Source organism: Carcharhinus amblyrhynchos, chromosome 11, assembly GCF_965287045.1.
Source record: "Carcharhinus amblyrhynchos chromosome 11, sCarAmb.v2.hapA, whole genome shotgun sequence".
NCBI lineage: Eukaryota > Metazoa > Chordata > Chondrichthyes > Carcharhiniformes > Carcharhinidae > Carcharhinus > Carcharhinus amblyrhynchos.
This window is the reverse complement of record NC_137334.1, coordinates 50,189,834-50,211,885: the sequence shown is the minus strand read 5'-3', so window position 1 is coordinate 50,211,885 and position 22,052 is coordinate 50,189,834. Positions and strand designations below refer to the sequence as shown.

At 40.5% G+C, this 22,052-nt stretch overlaps 1 protein-coding gene across 1 annotated transcript in view; it reads left to right on the top strand.

Moving 5' to 3' along the window:
* The window catches only part of LOC145350204 (tetraspanin-6-like), a 136,616-nt gene that overhangs the window by 104,450 nt on the left and 10,114 nt on the right, over positions 1-22,052 (top strand). Inside the window, exons 5-7 of the mRNA XM_080199267.1 lie at positions 11,772-11,960; positions 19,354-19,428; positions 19,567-19,673. Coding sequence (XP_080055393.1) covers positions 11,772-11,960; positions 19,354-19,428; positions 19,567-19,673 — 371 coding nt within the window. The remainder of the gene's footprint in view (positions 1-11,771; positions 11,961-19,353; positions 19,429-19,566; positions 19,674-22,052) is intronic.

Here is a 22,052-nt window from a genome sequence, read left to right as displayed (position 1 = left end):
ACACTGTAGGGATTCTATGACTTTATGTTACTGCAGGGGAGTGGGAGGGTGGGGGGGAAACTTGCTGAAGAGATTTACATTTTGAGTCTCGCAATATTTTATACCCACATCACCGTTTACATTCACGGCGAACACGGGTGCAAAATCATGGAAGTTAGATGTAAAGACAGGCAGAGCATTTGTGAATTTTGTTTTGTCAGTTGAACTGGTTGCACACTTTGACTAGATTCAATGTGTTGGAGCTAAATACAATGGAGACATACTCAGTAGCAGACAATTTTTTAAGGACAAATGAAACATGAAGAAAGGTAACACTGGAGAAATGCATACTTACATTCCCATCCTTGGGTGATCCAAAGAACACAAAGATAGTCATTTTTCACAATGCTTCACACGTTAATCTACTTGACAGATATTGTAATACAACTTATTCTGTAATATTCTTGATGGATAGGCATAGGAAAGGTTATCCTTTAGGTTGTGAAATTAGGAAAATAAACACATTGTTTGATAATACTTTGGCTACCAAAACATTGGCTCTTGGACAGGTAATGAAAATGTGATTCTATTTCTCAAATATTTTAAATGAGATATTGCATAAATTGTTTTAGAAGATGTAGAGTGTGTACTATAAAAATTGTTCAGAGTTTAAAGGAAGGAGAGAGTGTTAAGTTTTGTACAATAATGGGGGCCTTTGATTTAGTTTGGCTTGAAATCTAAAGTTTTAAAGTTTATTTATTTGTGTCACCAGTGGGCTTATTTTAACACTGCAATGAAGTTACCATGAAAATCATCACACTTCGGCGCCTGTTCGGGTACACCAAGGGAGAATTTAGCATGGCCAATGCAACTAACCAGCACGTCTTTCGAACTCTGGGAGAAAACTGGAGCACCCTGGGGAAACCCACGCAGACAAGGGGAGAACGTGCAGATTCTGCACAATGACCCAGGTCAGGAATCAAACCCAGGTCCATGCCGCTGTGAGGCAGCAGTGCTAACCACTGTGCCCTCCTCTGGTTGCCCATATAAACTTTTCATTTTCGCTTAAAGAGACAGAAGGAATCTGTTAATATTTCTTGTATTTAATTCTGTGCCAGTGTGGTTATTAACTAAGGATACACTTGTGCTCTATAAACAGGAATGCAAATGTTAAATACAAAAAGGAAGAGACTGAAGCTCATCATTGAGGTGCATGTTTGTAATGTGTACATCTATGAATAAATGCTGATAAAAGTGTGTAAAGATTGGCTCATGTTCTATCTTTCACCACCTGGCTTTCTGGAATGTAACATTAATTTCTCACTGACTTTCTTTGGCTCACAGATTTGGTCCATTCCAGTTGAATCATCCAAAATAAATCAGCTAGTTGAAATATCAGATTGAGCAGACAATTTATACTGGCCTCAGGTTTTGCAGGAGACTATGAAAGACTATTTCTGTCTCTCCACCTGTGAGCTGTAGAAATAGAAGTATTTGAACAGACTAGTTTGCTATCTCTGGACAACCAGTCCATATGGAATGAATTTATGTCACATGAAAACAATGTTTCCTTGTGCAAACAAAAATTGAAAAACAAGTTTCTTTATAATTGTGTATTCACTGTTGTCTGAAACAGAGATTCTAGGTTAATTGCCACCGTGCAGACAGTGGAATGTTCCGAATGATCACTCATTCTGAATTTAATATTATGCCTTTATTTGGAAATCTCCCACAATTCTGAAGTTGCAACATGTTTTAAAAGTGTACTGGTGATTTGAGAGTTTAAAATATTTACTATTATCCAGCAACAAACATGATGTTTAGCAAATTACTCTGAGTATATTTATTTACTATTGCTGGGTAGTGTAATAACTAGTACTCATCACCATGGAGACCAGAGAATAAACAGTGGCATTGACTTGTTGGGCTGAATGGCTGCTTTCAGTGTTATAAAGTTGATGCAATTTGAGGAGCTCCAACCTCAGAACATAAATAATCCCATGGCATTATTTTAAGAAGGGTAGTTCCCTAGGTGACCTAGTCAAATTCAGTTTTCTTTTACTCATTCATGGGATTAGGGCACCACTGGCTAGGCCAGAATTTATTTCCCATCCTTACTTACATTTGAGAAGGCCGTAGCGAACTGTCTTCTTGATCCTTTCAGTCCGTGAAGTGTAGGTACACCCACAGTGCTGTTAGGGAGCAAATTCCAGCATTTTGACCCAGCGACAGCGAAGGAAGGGCAATATATTTCCAAGTCAGGTGGTGAGTGGTTTGGAGGGAAAGTTCCAAGTGATGGTGTTTCTATGTGTCTGTTGCCCTTATCCTTCTGGATGGTAGTGGTCATGGGTTTGGAAAGTGCCGCCTAAGGAACATTGGTGAGTTCCTCAGATGCACACAGCTGCCGCTGTGCATCACTGGTGGATGGAGTGAATGTTTGTAGATATAGAGCAAATCAAGTGGGGGCTGCTTTATCCTGGATGGTGCTGGGCTTCATGAGTGTTGTTGGAGCTGCACTTAATTTTACAATATGCAACAACTTCAGAATTGTGGGAGATTGTCAATAACATATAGTCTTGTACATTTAAAGTGCATGTTCATTAGGATATTCTGCTCTCAGTAAAGTAGCAAGTGGAGAGTATTCCATCACACTCCTGATTTGTGCCTTGAAGATGGTGGTCAGTTCATAAATTACATTCTGCAGGATTCTTAGCCTCTGACCTGTTTTTATTGCCACAATGTATACATGCCTAGTCCAGTTCCGTTTCTAGTTAATGGTAACCCCAGAATGTTGATAGTGGGGGATTCAACATTGGTAAAGCCATTGAATATCAAGGGATGATGATTAGATTCTCTCTTGTTGGAGATGGCATTGTCTTTTATGGCAAGAATGTTACTTGTCACTTGTCAGCCCAAGCCTGGTTATTGTTCAGGTCTTGCTGCATTTGGTCATTGACTTCAGGGAGTGTGGTGGAGGGCATGCCCCTGTCTACATCAATGGGAACTTCAAGTTTTTAGGTGTCCAGATGATCAACAACCTGTCCTGGTGCCCCCATGCCGACACCATAGTTAAGGAAGCCCACTGATGCCTCTACTTTCTCAGAAGACTAAAAGAAATTTGGCATGTCCACTACGACTCTCACCAACTTTGACAGATGCACAACAAAAAGCATTTTTTCTGGTGGTATCACAGCTTGGTGTGGCTCCTGCTCTATCCACGACTGTAAGAAACTACAGAGAGCCATGAATGAAGCCCAGTCCACCACTCAAACCAACCTCCTACCCATTGACACTGTCTATACTTCCCGCTGACTTTGGAAAGCAGCCAACATAATTAAGGACCCCATGCAACCCAGACATACTCTCTTCCATCTTCTTTCATCAGGAAAAAGATACAAAAGTCTGAGGATATGTATGAACCTACTCAAAAACAGCTTCTTCCCTACTACCATCAGACTTCTGAATGGATCAACCTCACATTAAGTTGATCTTTCTCTACGCCCCATGACTATAACTCTACATTCTGCACTCTCTGTTTCATTCTCTATATATGGTATGCTTTGTCTGTACAGCATGCAAGAAATGATACTTTTCACTGTATACTAATACATGTGGCAATAATAAATCAAATCAAATCAAACCTGGGCTGCTTCGGTACCTGAGGAGTCATGAATGGTGCTGAACATTGTGCAGCCACCAGTGAACATCCCCACTTCTGACCTTATAATGGAAGAAAGTTAAATGATGAAGCAGCTGAAGATGGTTGGGCTTAGGACATTACCCTAAGAAACAGCTGAAATGATGTCCTGGGGCTGAGATGACTAACCTCCAACAACCACAACCATCTTCCTTTGTGCCAGGTATGACTCAAAACAATGGAGAGAGTTTCCCCCCGATTCTCATTGACCACAGTTTTGCTAGTCCTCCTTAATGCTACACTTAGTCAAATACTGCCTTGATGTCAAGAGCAAAGACTCTGTCCTCACCTCTGGAGTTCAGCTGTTTTGTCCATGTTTGGGTTCAGGCTGTTATGAGTTCAGGAGCTGAGTGACCCTGGTGAACCCAAACTGTGTGCCAGTGAGCAGGCTATTGCTAAGTAAGTGCCATTTGATAGCACTGTCAATGACCCTCTCCTATCGCTTCAATGATGATTGAGTGTAGACTGATGGGGCAGTACTTAGCCCGGTTGGATTTTTGTGTACAGGGCATACCTGAACAATTTTTTACATTGCAGGGCATATGTCAGTGTTGTAACTGTACTGGGACACCTCGGCTAGGGGTGCGGCAAGTTCTAGAGCATAGGTCTTCAAAATTATTGCCAGGATATTGTCAGGGCCCATAGCCTTTGCAGTATGCAACACCGTCAGGCATTTCTTGATGGTTTCTTCCTCCTCCTCCAGTGCATTGTTCAATTGTTCACCACCATTTATGACTGGATGTGGCATGTCTGAAGAGCTTAGATCTGATTGGTTTATTATGTAATCACTTAGCTTTGTCTATGGTTTGCTGGTTATGCTGTTTGGCACACAAGTTGTATTGGTAAAATCAACATCACTAAAACAGATTATGTGGCCTGTTGCTTCATTGCTGCTTGTGAGAATTTGCTGTGTGCAATCCGGCTGTTATTTTTCATTTGGTACACCAGGAACTACACTTCAAACAAATTGGCTGTAAAGTGCTTAGTATCCAATGTGCACTGAAATGTGGAACCTGAGTTGACTTGGAGTTGTGTCAATTACAACAGGATCACTCTGAAACATTTCCAGTGTTCTCTACTTTGAAGATAAATCCAAGCTGCCTATATTGAAATGGAACTGGATTTCATAAAAAAAAAGAACATTTGCAATAAGAAAAAGTTATTAAGGTCACTCCTACTTTCAATCACATGGTTGCCCAGACATGGAATCAGTAAACAAAATGAAGGAGATTATCATCAACTTTGGGAAATGTAGAGGAGAACACATCTCTGTCCACATCAACAGAGACAAAGTAGAAAGAGACGGGAGCTTCAAGTTTTTAGGTGCCCAGATGACCAATGACCTGTCCTGGTCCCTCCATGCTGACACTATTAAGTTAAGAAAGCCCACCAACATCTCTACTTTCTCAGAAGACTAAGGAAATTTGGCATGTCAGCTACGACACTCACCAACTTTCATAGGTGCAATGTAGAAAGCATTCTTTCTGGTTGTATCATGGCTTGGTATGGCTCCTGCTCTGCCCAAAACCGCAAGGAACTACAAGAGGTCATCAATGTAGCCCAATCCATCACGCAAAACAGCCTCCCATCCATTGACTCTGTCTACACTTCTACTTGCCTCAGCAAAGCAGCCAGCATAATTAAGAACCCCGTGCACCCTAGACATTCTCTCTTCCACCTTCTTCCATTGGGAAAAAGGTACAAAAGTCTGAGGTCACATACTAACTGACTCAAGAATGGCTTCTTCCCTGCTGCTGTCTGATGTTTAAATGGGCTTAACTTGCATTAAGTTGGTCTTTTTCTACACCTTGGTTTTAACTCTGACACTACATTCTGCACTGTCATTTTCTTCTTTATGAATGGTATGCTTTATCTGTACAGCATGCATGAAACAATACTTTTCACTATATGTTAACACACTTGACAATAATAAATCAAATCAAAACCTGTCCACCAAGTCTTAAGTATATCCAACCATGGGGAATCCACATCCTTCTTGAGTAGAGCATTCCAAAGATCAAAATAGCTAGGGTGAAGAAATTTCTCCTCATTTCAGTCCTTAAATGATTGACTCCTTATGTATTAGTGAGAGGCAACATGGTTTTGTGAAGGGGAGGTCATGTCTCAAGAACTTGATCGAGTTTTTTGAGGAAGTGGTGAAGATGATTGATGAGGGTAGGGCAGTAGATGTTGTCTATATGGACTTCAGTAATGCCTTTGACAAGGTCCCTCATGACAGATTGGTGCAGAAGGTGAAGTTGCATGGGATCAGAAATGAGCTGGCAAGGTGGATACAAAACTGGCTTGCTCAAAGAAGACAGAGGATAACTGTGGAAAAGTGCATTTCTGAATGGAGGGATGTGACAAGTGGTGTTCCTCAGGGATCAGTGCTGGGACCTCTGCTATTGTAATATATACAAATGATTTGGAGAAAAATGTAACTGGTTTGATTAGTAAGTTTGCAGACGACACAAAGGTTGGCGGATTTGCAGATAGCGATGAGGAACATCAAAGGATATAGCTGGATATAGATCGGTTTGAGACTTGGCCAGAGAGATGGCAGATGGAGTTTAAGATTTAACAAAGCCTGGTCAGTACTGCATCTTCAGCAGTCATTCACCTAGATCTCTGCCTCATCTTTTGCCTTTTATGCTTCAGCCTGTGCATGCGCTTCTTCCCCCACTTCGCTCTCATGTCGACAAGGATCTCAAAACCCCAGAACCGAAAAGCTAATCCAGACAAGCGTTAGGTAATGCATTTTGGAAGGTCTAATACAGACAGGAAATACACAGTAAATGGCAGAACCCTTAAGAGTATTGATAGGCAGTGGGATCTGGGTGTTCAAGTACACAGTTCACTGCAAATGAGAATGCAGTCGGAGAAGGTAGTGAAGAAGGCATAAGGCATGCTTGCCTTCATCAGCCCGGGCATTAAGTTTAAAAATTGGCATGTCATATTGCAGCTTTATAGAACTTTAGTTAGGCCGCACATGGAATATAATGTTCAATTCTGGTCGCCACACTACCAGAAGGATGTGGAGACTTGAGAGGGTGCAGAAAAGATTTATCAGGATGTTGCCTGGTACTGAGGGCATTAACTATGAGGAAAGGTTGGAGAAACCTTGCTTGTTCTCACTGGAACAATGGAGGTTGAGGAGTGGCCTGATAGAAGTCTACAATTTATGAGAGGCATGGACAGAGTGGATAATCAGAACCTTTTCCCAGGATGGAAGAGTCAATTACCAGGGGGCATAGGTTTAAGGTGCGAGAGGCAAGGTTTAAAGGAGATGTACGAGGCACATATTTTACACAAAGAGTAGTGGGTGCCTGAACATGTTGCCGGGGGGAGGTAGTAGAAGCAGAAACAGTAGTGACTTTTAAGGTGCGTCTTGACAAATACATGAATTAAATAGGAATAGAGGGATATGTTCCCTGGAAAGGTAGGGGGTTTTAGTTCAGTCAGGCAGCATGTTTGGTGCAGCTTGGAGGGCCGAAAGGCCTGTTCCTGCATTGTAATTTTCTTTGTTCTTTGTTCTTAACCTGAGGCTGTGCTCCTGTGTCTTAGATTCCCCAGCCAGGAAAACAACCTTTCAGCACTTACCTTGTCAATTCTCTTCAGGATTTTCTATATTTCAATGAGATCACCTCCCAATCTTCTAAACTCCAGAGAGTGTAGGCTTAATTTACTATAACTCTCATCATATGACAGCACTCTCAAGAACCAATCTAGTGAACCTTCACTCAACCTGTCACATTCACCTGAAATTTAACCACAGGAAGCCTTGCAGACCACTAAACAGTCATCTTCCAGATGACTTTCACTTCAACTTGGGGACCAAATGTAGCGTGTCAAAGTTCAGAGATGATTAAGATGAGTGGTAGAGCAAAGTCTGCAGAGGGATATAGAGAACCTGGAGTTTAGAAGATTGAGAGGTAATCCATTTTGGCAGGAATACAACAAAATGGACTATTATTTAAATGGTAAAAAAAAGCAGCATGCTGCTATGCAGAGGGACCTGGGAGTCCTTGTTCACGAATTGCAAAAAGTTGGTTTGCAGGTTTTGGAGGATTTAGGATAACCTGATACTAAAAAACTAATAAATTGGGGTAGACTAATTTAGAAATGAATATAGTAGAGGTACTTTTTTGCACAGAAATACATATAACCATTGTTAGAGAATTTAAACATCTGTTTTTATATATTATGTATTAAAATATCCACCTTGTGATTCTTGCACAAAGACACCCAGGTCCCTCTGCACAGCAGCATGCTGCAATTTTTTACCATTTAAATAAGAGTCCATTTTGCTGTTATTCATACCAAAATGGATAACCTCACATTTACCAACATTGTACACCATCTGCCAGACCCTTGCCCACTCACTTAAACAATCTATATCCCTTTGTAGTCTTTCAGCATCCTCTGCACATTTTACTCTGCTACTCATCTTTGAGTCATCTGCAAATTTTGACACACTACACTTGGTCCTCAACTCCAAATCATCTATGTAAATCGTAGACAATTGTGGTTCTAACACTAATCCTGAGGCACACCCCTAGCCACTAATCACCAACCAGAAAAACACCCATTTACCCCCACTCTTTGCATTCTGTTAGTTAACTAATCCTCTATCCAACCTAATACATTACCCGTAACACTAAGCACCTTTATCTTATGCAGCAGTTTTAGTGCGGCACCTTGTCGAATGCCTTCTGGAAATCCAGATACACCACATCCACAGGTTCCCCTGCAGGATTAGCCTGCACAGTCATTGCAAAAGGTGTATCAAATGAAGATACCCTATCTAACTGGATTGTTTGTGGCATGCCCACCATCTCTCATAGTTGGAAGGATGCCAATAATCCAATGAAGGAAACGTGGCAGCCAATATGTGCACAAACTCCCCAAGCAACAATGCGAGAAGTAATCTGTTTTTGTGATATTGATTGAGGGATAAATATCAGCCAGGACACCAAGGGTAACTCCTCTGCTCTTCCTCAAGATAATGGAATTTTTTACATCTACCAACAGGTGGACAGGGCCTGGCTTAACATCTCATGCAAAAGACAGCACCTCAACAATGCAGCACATCCTATTGTCTTGCCGTGTCAGCCTTAAGTTTTGTGTTCCAACCCTGGAGTGAAATTTGAACCCTGAACTGGTTAATTCAGAAATGAGACTCTTACCAGTTGAGCCACAAACCTTCATAAACAAACTGTAGGACCTATTCCACAGCTTAATCTAATGCCTCGCCTTGTCTGCCCACTCAGGTGGGCAATAAAAGATTCCCTGGCACTATTTTGAAGACATGATGTGGGTATGCCGGCGTTGGACTGGCGTAAACACAGTAAAAAGTCTGACAACACCAGGTTTTAGTCCAACCTATTTATTTGATAATAGACTCACAAGCTTTCGGGGTTAGCCCCTTCGTCAGGTGAATGGAGAGTTCTGGCCTCAGACAGAGCATATAAAGCACAGACAGTTTAGAGATTACTGATTAGAATGCGAATCCTTACACCTAACCTGCTGTTCAAGACCTGAAGTGGCTGACAATGTGAGTGGAAGGAGCACTGATCACAGGTTACAAAGATGTGTACTGTCTCCAGACAGTACAGTAAGTGAGGTTTTGCAAACCCAGGCAAGTCACGGGGGTTACAGATAGTGCGACATGAACCCAAGATCCCTGTTGAGACCGTCCTCATGTGTGCGGAACTTGGCTATCAGTCTCTGTCCAGCGACTCTGCGCTGTCGTGTGTCGTGAAGGCCGCCTTGGAGAATGCTTACCTGAAGGTCAGAGGCTGAATGGCGTTGTCAGACTTTTTACTATTTTGAAGAGCAGAAATGTTATCCCCAGTGTTATGTCCAATATTTATCACTCAATCAACATCATAAAAAGGCATCAGTTCATTGCCGCATTGCTGTTAATGGGGGCTTGGTGTCTACCAATTGATCGCTGATCTTCCTACATTACATCAGCGACTATACAAAAGTACTTAATGGGCTATAAAGCATTTTGGGATGTGCCCAGAAAACAAAACGTGCCATATGAATGTAAAGCGTTTCTTTCTTATACGTTCCGGTCAACACATTTCATTCTCAGCAAAAATAATTTTAAAATACCAAAGCAAAAATGTTGGAAATCTGAAATAAAAACTACAAATGTTGGAAAAACACAGCAGGTCTGGAGAATCTATTAACATTTCAGGTCAACAACCTTTCATCGTTTCAAGAACGACTTGAAAATAATGTATTAAACCGCATGAAACCGGAGGCGTTACTGAATAAACTTCTTCGTTAGGAATGGTCAGGCTATTGTGTTGAAAGCAATTTGTAGTTTACACAGTTGTATCATTGACAATTACGTGCCCTGACTAATTTATTGGCGCTGTTTTAAATGGGGGGAGGCTTTTTACGTGTGTGAATTGTAACCAATAGAATCATCAAAGTTGGCTGAGTTTGCTATAAGTGGTTTATGATGGAATCGTGATGCTTAAAATTACACTGTTTGCTCTTAACCTGCTCTTTTTAGTGATGTTAAATGTGTTTTATTTGAAGAGTTAATACTTCTCTTCCATTTAAATAAGTTCGTTGAATTAAATCTAACTAAATGCTAATGTAAATGCTGCGCATACTTGATTAAGTCGCATCAATGATTAGTGTGGATTTTTATGGGCAATTGTTTTTATCCGACTATTTTAGACATCTTCCTCAGTCATCATAGTTCCATTATTTATTTTCTATAGAAATATAGCGCGAATAACATCTAAGTAACGACTTCAATCTGTGCGGTTCTCAAGTTTCTGGACATAATCACTGGTGTGAAGGGTGAGAAGGCGAACGCTCTCATTAAACTAGCCCACGACTATCGTATTATATTTCTTAATGTTGTCTCATCAAAATTTTGTGTTCCTTTCAACGGAAATTCTTATGCTTACCTTTTAAATGTTAAGGACTCAAACAGCGCTTCCCACGAGTGGAAGTTTTGCTCGTTGCTACCTGTCGATGATTGGGTGGAGCTATGAATTTGATACTTTTTTTCTCTCCTTTTGAAGGTTTATTTGCCCTATGCCCAAATTACTCGAACAAAGATGTTTTGAACAGACTGCCACTTAACTTCTTTCAAATGAATGAAATTTCCTTGCACTCATCCACCAAAAATCCTGGATCAGTAAACTAAAATTCGACAGCTCTCGTCTCAGCTGTGTGGCTCTCCCACCAGGCTAAGGGAAGAAACTTTTAAGGTAACAGGCACTTATTTAGGAAAGCAAATACTTTCTTTCTGAAATGTAATCTAACCCCAATCTCTGACTGTCTTTGCCTCTCTCAATATATTAATGGGCTGGCTGTCAAAATGTATTTGTCTGGGTGAACTCTCACTTTGGATTTGCAGCAAATAAATACTTGGCCAATTGGTCAGTATGACTATCAATGTGGGCCAACAAATTCTAATGGTGAACCTTTAGTCTGTTGTGAGTTTCTAGTTTATCTCATGGTATTGAACAGTACTTCTCAGCCCTTTGGCTAAGATCAAGCATAAGATGAGGCATAATGCCTGTTCTTGTCATCTTGGATCTCTTGTTGGGGGGGAAGCATGAATTGAATTCATTCTAATTTTTTTTTTGGAGCAAGCAAGAGGCTGGCCCTGTACACTCAACACATTGCCTTCATAGTGAGGAAGGGCAATTACACAACATTTGTCTTAATTTTCAGTATTGAGTCTTTATTGGGCTGGGGGGTGAGTTTGGGGTGGAGTCAGAAGTTCCCACCTCCCAAATACAGGTCACCATTTGGAAAACCAAAATAATCAAATGCCATTCCAAATAACTTAATGAAAAACCAATGTAATTCAACTTCTTAGTATTGAGTTGTTGAAAAGTCTACTGCATCTGAACAGCCTTAGTTGGCACATGTAATTTCTTTCTACCATCTTCCTCTGCGCCCCCCCCCCCCCCCCCCCCCCCTCCACAAGAAGTTGTGGTGTGGCAAATTTACTTTTCCTCCTGCTCTGCAGAATTTGACAATATTATTATAGAATCTTCCAGATGTGTAACTTCGCTAAAACTTTTTTAAAAAAATGCAAATGTTTTTCTTCCAGGTATTTGGTATTGAACTTGTTTGGATGGGTGCTCCAATTCACCTGAACCTGTATCCCATTTCCTTACTGGCTGGGAAATTGATCACTGGAGTCCCTGCTGTGCTCCTGATTGTTGGTGTCCTCATTTCTTTCATGGCTATCTTTGGGATTGCTTCTGTTTGGAAGGCCAATGTTACGATGGTGAAAGTGGTAAAAATTGTACTTGCTTCCATGCATTTGTATTTTTTTTTGTATTCCTATCTAATCTATGCTTAAAATGAAGTTAAACAGTGGAAAGAGTGCACCCAATAATAAAGATTAAACTACTCCCAAATACAGACATTCTTCTTGTGACTACATGAAGAATTCTTGTGTAAGATAACATTTACTACTTAAAAACTAGATGGTCTGCCAGGAACTCTTGGTTAATGTGATAGGTTAGGGGATTGTTTAGTGTAATCAAACGTTAAGTCAGCATGCTTTTAATGATCAAATATTTTCTATGTATCACCTTCTGGATTTCTCTGCATTTTTGGAAGATGTTTTTCTCATTTATGGTTTCTTTTTCTTCAGAAGGTTGTTTGCCATGTGTCTCCACCTCCCTGTATCTTGTGCTGCTTCTGCATGTTATACATGGGTCAGCTGCATTTAGATATTCTCTTCTGTTTTTCCCCTACATTTTAGAACATAGAACAGTACAGGCCCTTCACCCTTGATGTTGTGCTGAGCTATGTCCGAACCCAAGATCAAGCCATCCCACTCCCTATCATTCCAGTGTGCTCCATGTACCTATCCAGTAACTGACTGAAAGTTCCTAAAGTGTCCAACTCCACTATCATAGAAGGCAGTGCATTCCACACCCCACCCACTCTGAGTAAAGAATTTATCTTGGACATCCCTCCTACATCTCCCACCACGAATCTTATAGTCATGCCCCCTAGTAACAGCTACATCCACCCAAGGAAATAGTCTCTGTACGTTCCACACTATCGCTCCCCCTCATCTTATAAACCTCTATTAAATCGCTTCTCACGCTCCTCTGCTGTAAAAAGAAAAGCCCCAGTTCCTCAACCTTTCCTCATAAGATCTACCCCCCAGACCAGGCAGCATCCTGGTAAATCTCCTCTACACTCCAATGCTTCCACGTCCTCCTTACAGTGAGGTGATCAGAACCACACACAATATTGCAAATGTGGTCTCACCAAGGTCCTGTATAGTTGCAGCATAACCCCATGACACTAAAACTCAAACACCATGTTAATAAACGCTAACACACTATAAGCCTTCTTCGTGGCTCTATCCACTTGAGTGGCAACCTTCAGAGATCTGTGAATATGAACCGCAAGATCTCTCTGTTCCTCCACATTCCTCAGACCCCTGCTGCCAATCCTGTAATCTGCATTCAAGTTTGTCCTACCAAAATGTTTCTTTTCCTGGCTACTCTCTTCCCCTGAATGATTGACCAAAATATTTAATCTTTCATTCTTTTCCAGCCATTTCCAACACTTCCTCGTAGAATATCCATCTATATGTCCACTGCTCAAATGCTTTCAATTTCCTGCACTTTGTACTGTATTCTTAAACTGATAAGTCTGACATGAGTTTTTTGGGTTTGCTGGAAATGAAGGGGTGTACTGTTCCAGAAAAATGCAATAAACAAACTTGTACAGTTTGCATGTTAGCTTACCAGAAACAGCTGGAATCTTCTTACAGACTAAAGAACAGAATTGGCAGCGAGCCTTCCACTTGGCTATGGTTTCATTTTAGTATTAGATTCAGTTTTTAAACTCTTCTTCCCTCTGCTGCAATAGAATCTGTTAGTGCCTAATAACAATGCCCAAGGTGATTCATAGGAAGATACTACTAACAAAATTGATAAGAGTTGAGGGATGTAGTGTATTTGGTCTTTCAGAAAATTTCCCCACAGGAGGTTAATTAGCAACTTTAATTAGCTCCACCAGTTAACTTGTAAAGCACAACAATTTATTAGAACTATTTACCGAGCGCTTTAAACAATCTTTCCATACTCAGCTTGGGTCCAAATACTAGGACAAGTCCCAACACTTCCCAGTCAGTTCCCAACTCCATTCCTGACTGGACCAGTGGGTCGCATGACTCCTCCTTCAGAGGATACCTCTTAAGGGGTAAGCTTTAGATCCCTCTCTCAAGAACTTTATTACACATTGGAATATTTAAATTAGACGTTTTGGCAAAACAGTAACAAATTTACAATAGTCCATCAGTAACTCTGTCTGCTGAAGGCCTCTTTCATGTAGAGCAACACAGCTCAAGTGATGATTCTTCTACTGAAGTAGTCACTGTTGGCTTTATTTTACAAGGACTCTCACCTTGTACTGACATTTCACCTTCCTCTGTTTCCTGGGGAGTAACATTCTGGCCTGTTACTGGCTGATTTGACTATTTACTCCTCAGGCAACCCACTTGTGCTTCCCTCTAGCACAGTTAGATCAGGTTGTAACACTAGCTATTGGATGGCTCTTGCCCACGCAAGTGGTCTACATGCTTCTTTTAAAATTTTATATTGTAATTGCTGCAAGTGCAAATGGTTTTATTTCGTTTCACCGCTAGCAAAATGGTTACTGCCCATTATGCAATCAGTGATTGAATGATGCCTAGGTCTGTGGCTAGTGGGCACCACAAGGATCAATACTTAAAACCTAGAACATTACAGCGCAGCACAGGCCCTTCGGCCCTCGATGGTTCCACTGGTTGGCGCAACAATCTAATGACATTCTAACCTAAACTATTCCAATGTTATCCATATGCCTATCCACTGACCAATTGAATGCCCTTAAAGTTGGCAAGTCCACAACTGCTGCAGGCAGGGCATTCCACACCCTTACAACCCTCTGAGTAAAGAACTTACCTCTGACATCTGTCATATAACTACCACCCCTTGATTTAAAGCTATGTCCCCTCATGTTAGCCATTGCCATCACCATCCAAGGAAAAAGGCTCTCACTGTCCACCCTATCCAATCCTCTGATCATCTTGTATGCCTCAATTAGGTCACCTCGTAACCACCTTCTCTCTAATGAAAATAACCTTAAGTCCCTCAGCCTTTCCTCATAAGACCTTCCCTCCATACCAGGCAACATCCTGGTAAACCTCCTGCACCCTTTCCAATGCCTCCATATCTTTCTTATAATGCGGTGACCAGAACTGTACGCAATACTCCAAGTGCGGCCGCACCAGAGTTTTGTACAGTTGTAACATGACCTCACGGCTCCAAAATTCAATCCCTCTACCAATAAAAGCTGACACACCATACGCCTTCTTAACAACCTTATCAGCCTGGGTACCAACTTTCAGGGAGCTATGCACATGCACCCTGAGATCTCTCTGCTCGTCAACACTATTAAGAGTCCTTCCATTACCCCAATATTCTGTACTCCTGTTATTCTTACCAAAGTGAATCACCTCACACTTTTCCGTATTAAACTCCATTTGCCACCTCTCGGCCCTGCTCTGCAGCTTATCTATGTCCCTCTGCAAACTGTAACATCCATCCTCACTGTCTACAACTCCTCCGACTTTGGTGTCATCAGCAAATTTACTAATCCATCCTTCTACACCCTCATCTAGGTCATTTATAAAAATGACAAACAGCAGTGGCCCCAAAACAGATCCTTGAGGTACACCACTTGTAACTGAACTCCAGGTTGAATATTTCTCATCAACCACCACCCTCTGTCTTCTATCAGCTAGCCAATTCCTGATCCAAACTGCTAAATCACCTCAATTCTGCAGTCGCCTACCATGGGGAACCTTATCAAACGCTTTGCTAAAATCCATATACACCAATACTTGGGGGCCTCAGCTGTTCAATGATTTGGATGTAGGGACCAAATGTAACATTTGTGGATGATTCATTCCCGGACAGAAATGTGAGGCAGATGTAAAGCAAAGAGAATTTGGATAAACTTGGTGAGTGGGCAAGAACACAGCAGAGGGAATATAATGAGGAAAAATGAGAAGTAATTCATTTTGGTAGAACGAATAGATGTGCAGCATTTTTTTCAAAATGGTAAGAAGTGTGGATGTACAAAGGGACCAGGATGTCGTTGTCAATAAGTTATTGAAGGCTAGCGTGCAGGTGTAGCAAACTTTTAGGAAGGCTAATGAAATGTTAGCCTTTAGCAAGAGGATTTGAATACAGGAGTAGAGGTTTTGCTTCAATTGTATAGGAGCTTGGATAGACCACACCTGGAGTATTGTGTGTAGTTTTGATCACCTTGCCTCAAAGAATATTATTGCCACACAGAGTGCAACAAAGGTGCACCAGACTTGTTCTGGGGATGGGGAGACTGTCATATGAAGAAAGATAGGGCAAGCTGGCCTGTATTCACAGTTTTGAAGATGTGGTGATTTCATTGAAACCTACAAAATATCTAAAGGAATATAAAGGATAGATGCACATAAGATGTTTCCCTTGTTTAGGGAGTCAAGGATCAGGGAGCACAATTTCAAAATAAAGGGAAGTCATTTAGGACTAAGATAAGGAGAAATTTCTTCATACAGGGGTGTGAATCTTTTGGAATTCTCTACCCCACAGGACTGTGAAAGTTCAGTTATTGTGTATGTTTAAAACAGAGATTGATAACCCTTTCTGTTAATCAGAAATCTATGGGGATAGTGTGGGATTAAAGGCATCAACCATATTGTATTGAATGGTTTAAAATTTATTTATTAGTGTCAGTAGGTTTACATTAACACTGCAATGAAGTTGCTGTGAAAACCCCCTAGTCACCACACTTCTGTGCCTGTTTGGGTATACTGAAGGAGAATTTAGTATGGCCAATGCAGCTAACCAACACGTCTTTTGGACTGTGGGAAGAAACTGAAGCGCCTGGAGGAAACACACAGGGAGAATGTGCAAATTATGCACAGACAGTGATGCAAGCCAGGAATTAAACTTGGGTCCTTTGTCCTGAGACAGCATGGCTAACCACTGTGCCACCATGGAGCAGGTTCAATGGGCTAAATGGAACTAGCATCTTTTGAAAGTAAACTTGTAGCTCAGCCACTTTGTTCTGGGTCTAATGTTCAGATCAGTTTGGATGTAGCTGAAGGAGATGGAGGCAGCTATTTTTAAAGAATCTATTCTACATGCCAAGAGGCGCCCCACCCCACTCACTCCCCAGAATTGTATTTTTTTTGCGATGTCTGAAGATTGTCACAAACCTGGCTAATAGCTGAGTGTTCCAATTTAATCACCAGTTCATCGTGGTTTTGTTTAGTCTACAGGAACAGTATAAAAGGCTGCATGAGATGTCCAGTGAGAACAGTAACAGCCCAGTTGTAGTATGACACTTACTAAAGATTATTTATTACAATAAAGGAAAGAGACATATTCACAAACAGGGCTAAATTAATCTAAGCCAGTTATGTACAAGACTACCATCACTACTATTGTACCACACACAGGAATTCTGTCACTTGCAGCAAGTAGAATGCAAAAATGGCATTGCCTTGTCTGTACATTTTTACACCATTAAGTACCAACAGTCAAGTCTACATTATAATGTAGATAAATTTTCAAGATTTCTGCTACTGGGCAGTTCACCAGAATCCTTCAAGGGGAAGATCTTCTACTTTGAACATGTAGACAACACCCCTGTTGTTTGTAGGAAAGTGAGAAAACGCACTTGGAGCGATCCTGGTCTCTCAGAAGTGATGGTTATGGTTTGGCGAAGAGAAGAATTCTGAACTAACATCTAACTTTAAACTACTACTCCTGGAGAATGGAGCTGTCTGTACAGTAAGGTTGTCTTCTATGGGTGTTCGGTTCATTTCGCAATCATTGAGGATGTTAGAGAAGCTACAGGAGGGTAATTACAGAATCGTACACATGAAAATAGCAAGAAGTTATTTCTGGTGGTCTGGACTGGATGTGGAAATTGAGAAAGCTAGAACGTGTTTTTGTGAGGTTGCCATTAGGCATACTTTAAAAGCAACTAAGAAACAAAGTTTGTTCATCAAATACTTTAAATTCTTCCTGGTCTACTGGAGTACCCTACATTCCACAGCCAAGACCTCTCCCAGAAGATCCTAAAATCCCTGTGCAGTGGAAGGCAGTGCAGAAGGAGGCCATTTGGCCCATTGTGTCTGCACCAACTCTCTGAACGAGCATCTTACCCAAGCTCAATCCATGTAACCCCATACATTTACCACACTAGTCCCCATTAATCATCATAGCTTGAGACATTAAGGGACAATGTAGCATAGCCAATCCATCTAACCTGTATATCTTTGGACTGTGGGAGGAAACCCACATAAACATGGGGAGAATGTGCAAACTCCACAGTCACCCAAGGCTGGAATTGAGCCTGAGTCCCTGGCGATGTGAAGCAGCAGTGCTAACCACTGCCACAATATGGCCAACTCATGATAAAAAGGCAGCTGCATTCCACATTTAATCCTTTAAAACATCCAAAGACAACGAAGATTGTGCGACTGAAAGTGGGAAGGCAAAGCAAAGAGTTTTCGACCAAGACAAAGGAGTTTTGGCTCTGAACCCAAGTCGATGCTAATTAAACCAACCACTGATGACATCAAGGACAAACGCCAGAGATTTCCTTCAATGTGAAAAAGACCCCAGAGGTTCACTGTCAACAGTTCTACGACCTCCAGACTGTCTGGCTTATTGACAATTGTACATGTTGAACTTGTTTAGGGAGGAAATGTTATGTATTTGTATTTATTCTTCTTGGCTCACTAGAGCTCTGCTAAATAATGTATGCACCAGAAATGATGTGATAGACTTAGTGTGGGAAACAGAGAAGCAGCAGCCATGGAAGAGATCATACACTATTAATAAAGCTTTATTCATTTTTAATCTCTGTCCTATGTATCGCATCTCCAATATACAACAATCTAGAACCCTGTGTGCCTTAAACTTCTGTTGTCTTTGTGCATCCCCCATGCCTTCAGACATTTTCAATTCTGAACTCTGGAATTTCTTCCTTGCCTCTCCATCTTTCTCTTTTCAAAAACTTTCCTTTAAACCCAAATCTTTAATCATCCTAATTATTTTCTTTCAAATTTGCCCTATATGAAGTGCCTATGTGTTTTTTTTTGCTTACAAATGCAAGTTATTAAGTTGAATGGCTTGGTCCCTCCCTTGGATAACAATCTCAGGCGTTGTCTTTGCATTGATTTCAATGCAATATATGTTAATGCTTTAAAACAAATTGTCTGCAGGGGCATCATAGAAAATAAAAATTACCTTCCTTTCAAATGAAAGGAGTGTTTCCCAGAGAAATGGCTGAAATTCTAGCAGACAAAATGCCCATGGATATTCAGCCCCTCGATATTCAGCCCCTCAATATTCAAGAGTTACTAGGTCATTGTTTCTAGAATTGCAGTTTAGTTTTATTTATACGTTCAAGTTCTACATGAGAGCCCATACTTTCACCCGACGAATTACAACCTGGTATTTTTGCTTTTAAATGTTATTCAAAATCTCTAACTGTAATAGTTCTACTGTGCCAAAAATAGACTAAACTGAGAAAATTTAATTTTGTGAAATAGAAGGAAAATAGATCATTTGATTTACATTGGAACATATTTTCTTCTACAGTCTCTGATTCTGATGATCTTGGTCTTTCTAGTGGAAGTAACTGTTGAGGTGTTTATGTACATCTTCAGGAGCCAGGCAAGTATTGATTTAATGGAAGCAGTACCTTTTCTGTTTGATTTCTACCAAATGTACTAAAGTTTTGACATAATTACATTATGTTGTCCTTTTTTTGAAAATACTTAAATTCTGAGTTTTGCTTTCCCTTTTCTATAGGTGTACAGCAACCTAACTGACAGTCTGGAGAAATCTATTCCAGACTATGCAAAACCTCATGGATTTGAGTCAAATCTGGAAGCTTTGATAGATCAACTGCAAATCAAGGTTTGCTTTAAAAAAAAAGTTGTTTCTCTGCTTCAACTGTTGCTGAATTGTTTGACAAACCAGTGGCTTTGTAATGTCTTTGTTACTCTATTCAATTATTTTTGTCTGCATTCCATTTACGTTTTTCTTTGGAATTTAAAACTGCTCTGGGAAGTGGGAATTTCTGACATTCAAACTGAAGTTTTTTTATTCTAAGGACTATACTAGTCCTTTTATAGTGAAATTAGAATGATTTTCTTCATATATAATTGGTGTAACTTGAAGCTGGTTTATTTTATATATAATTGATATTAACTTGAAAGAAGCCATGTAGTGAAATGGGGCAAGAATAGATTTTGCTTCAACCTGAACAAATGCTATGAAGTTGGATTACTTTAAAAATAGTGTGATACTAACTCTTACGGTTGGGGTTTCCAAATGCTGAATGTACCACAGACTGAAAGAAATGTAGGCTTGTTATCTCAATTTCCCATAAGGAAAGGATTATCTTCAATATTGTATTAAGATTGTAAATTTCTTCCTTATGAATGTATTAATATTTCTGCCACAAATGGTAAGAGTCCATAATTCTGAATTAATTATATTTTTGAAAAAATCTCAAGCAAATACCAAATAAGAGATAAATTTAAAATATTGCGGATGCCAGAATCTGAAACGAAAATGCTGGAAAATCTCAGCAGGTCTGACGGCATCTGTGGAGAGAGAATAGAGCCAACATTTCAAGTCCAGATGGTCTGACCTGCTCTGACGAAGGGTCATTTAGACTCAAAAATGTTGGCTCTATACTCTCTCCACAGATGCTGTCAGACCAAACTGGAGATGCGGCTTGTGTTTTCTATTTTATCTCTTTTTTTTTTCTCCTTTAAAATCACCTTTTAATCTCCTGCTTTACGTTTTTTCTTTTTAACTCGTGCAGTTTTTTGGGCCTGAAATTCTGATTTGCGTTTCCCATTTTGGTTTTGTGTTGTTTCACATTGTCAGATGGCATTGCTCTTTGTTGTTTTGTGTTGTTCAGTGCGATACTGCATAGAGCACAGAGAGAATTATTTGATTGCAATTGGAACCATTCACAGTTCTTTCAAAAACTGAAACATTTTCCCATAAAGAATACCCAAACAAACAGGATTTTGTTTTGCAAGGAAGTTTAATTCCTGAGCAGGTCATCTCTGAGAAAAGGATCATTTTTTGATTCTGAATAATTTTAATTTTGAAGACTTGGGTGTGCCTGCTGTGCCGACCCAATTGGGTAAGGCAGAGGCCATTTTAAACTTTCTGAACACTGTGTCTGCTAACGTGGGTTACACATGTAAAATTGCTTTCCTTCTCTCTGGCTTGTTTAGGTGAAAAATTCAGGGTGCAGTAGTTATCCTTCAGCAACCGGACTGCAGCTTTCTGATTACATTCGGAGCCCCAGACCTTGCCCTTGTTCAATTACTCTGCAGCAAGTGAGACTGCAGGGTCACTATAAAGCCATTTGCTGAAGGGAGGCATATAAAACCCATTTTAAGGTTCCTTGAGATTGTTTCAGACTTGTGATTTAGTGCTGCAATCCCTTGGAATCACTCTTAAACATTGCCAGAAAACCCAGCTACTATACCATTACATCACTGCCTCTATTGGTAGAGTGTGTGGTCTATCATTTTACATTGGAGAGTACAATCCTTGGTACCACCAACATCAAACTGTTAAGTGTAGGTAGGTGAGTCGGACTAGAGACAGCATAATAGAGAACATGGAAAGATTCTTGGCAGTCTGGATCAAAGACCATAACCAACATGCCTCAGTTTGGTCATCTGGTCAAAATCCTGGATAAAGACTTAGAGTGAGAGTTGTCAGTCGGTGCTTCAATGCTATAGTTATTGGATGGTTTGAGCTTTGAGAGGTGTTCCTATTGGCACATTAGTGAATGGCAAAAGTGGCCAATGAATTCCCTGCCCGTTTGAAGTGAAGCATTGAAGATGGTGACTACTTAACCAATGAGTAGTTAATTCATTGGTTCTTTATTGAAGAGAATGCCACAAAGTGTCCAAAAAAGATGACACCAAGATTTAAAGCAAACAAAAGATCACTTGACTTTTCAATGCTTTAAATCTTGGTGTAATGGGTAGGCTACAGTCGATTTTCTTTTTAGCATATTTTCTTGCTTACACATTTTTCCCCTTTTGGGAATAATGGGGAGAAGTTGGAGAAGGATTTCCCCAGCCTTATTAGCCCATTGAATGTTCCTTCCATGGCCAACAAGGCTTGACTTTTTAGACTCAAACTGAGAGCTTCTGGCCCAGCAGTAGGGTTGCTACCCTGTGCTACACGGCCTGCTATGAAGTTGATGATGGAAAATGACATTAAACTGTCCCAGCAGCTGGAGTTGCTAATATATG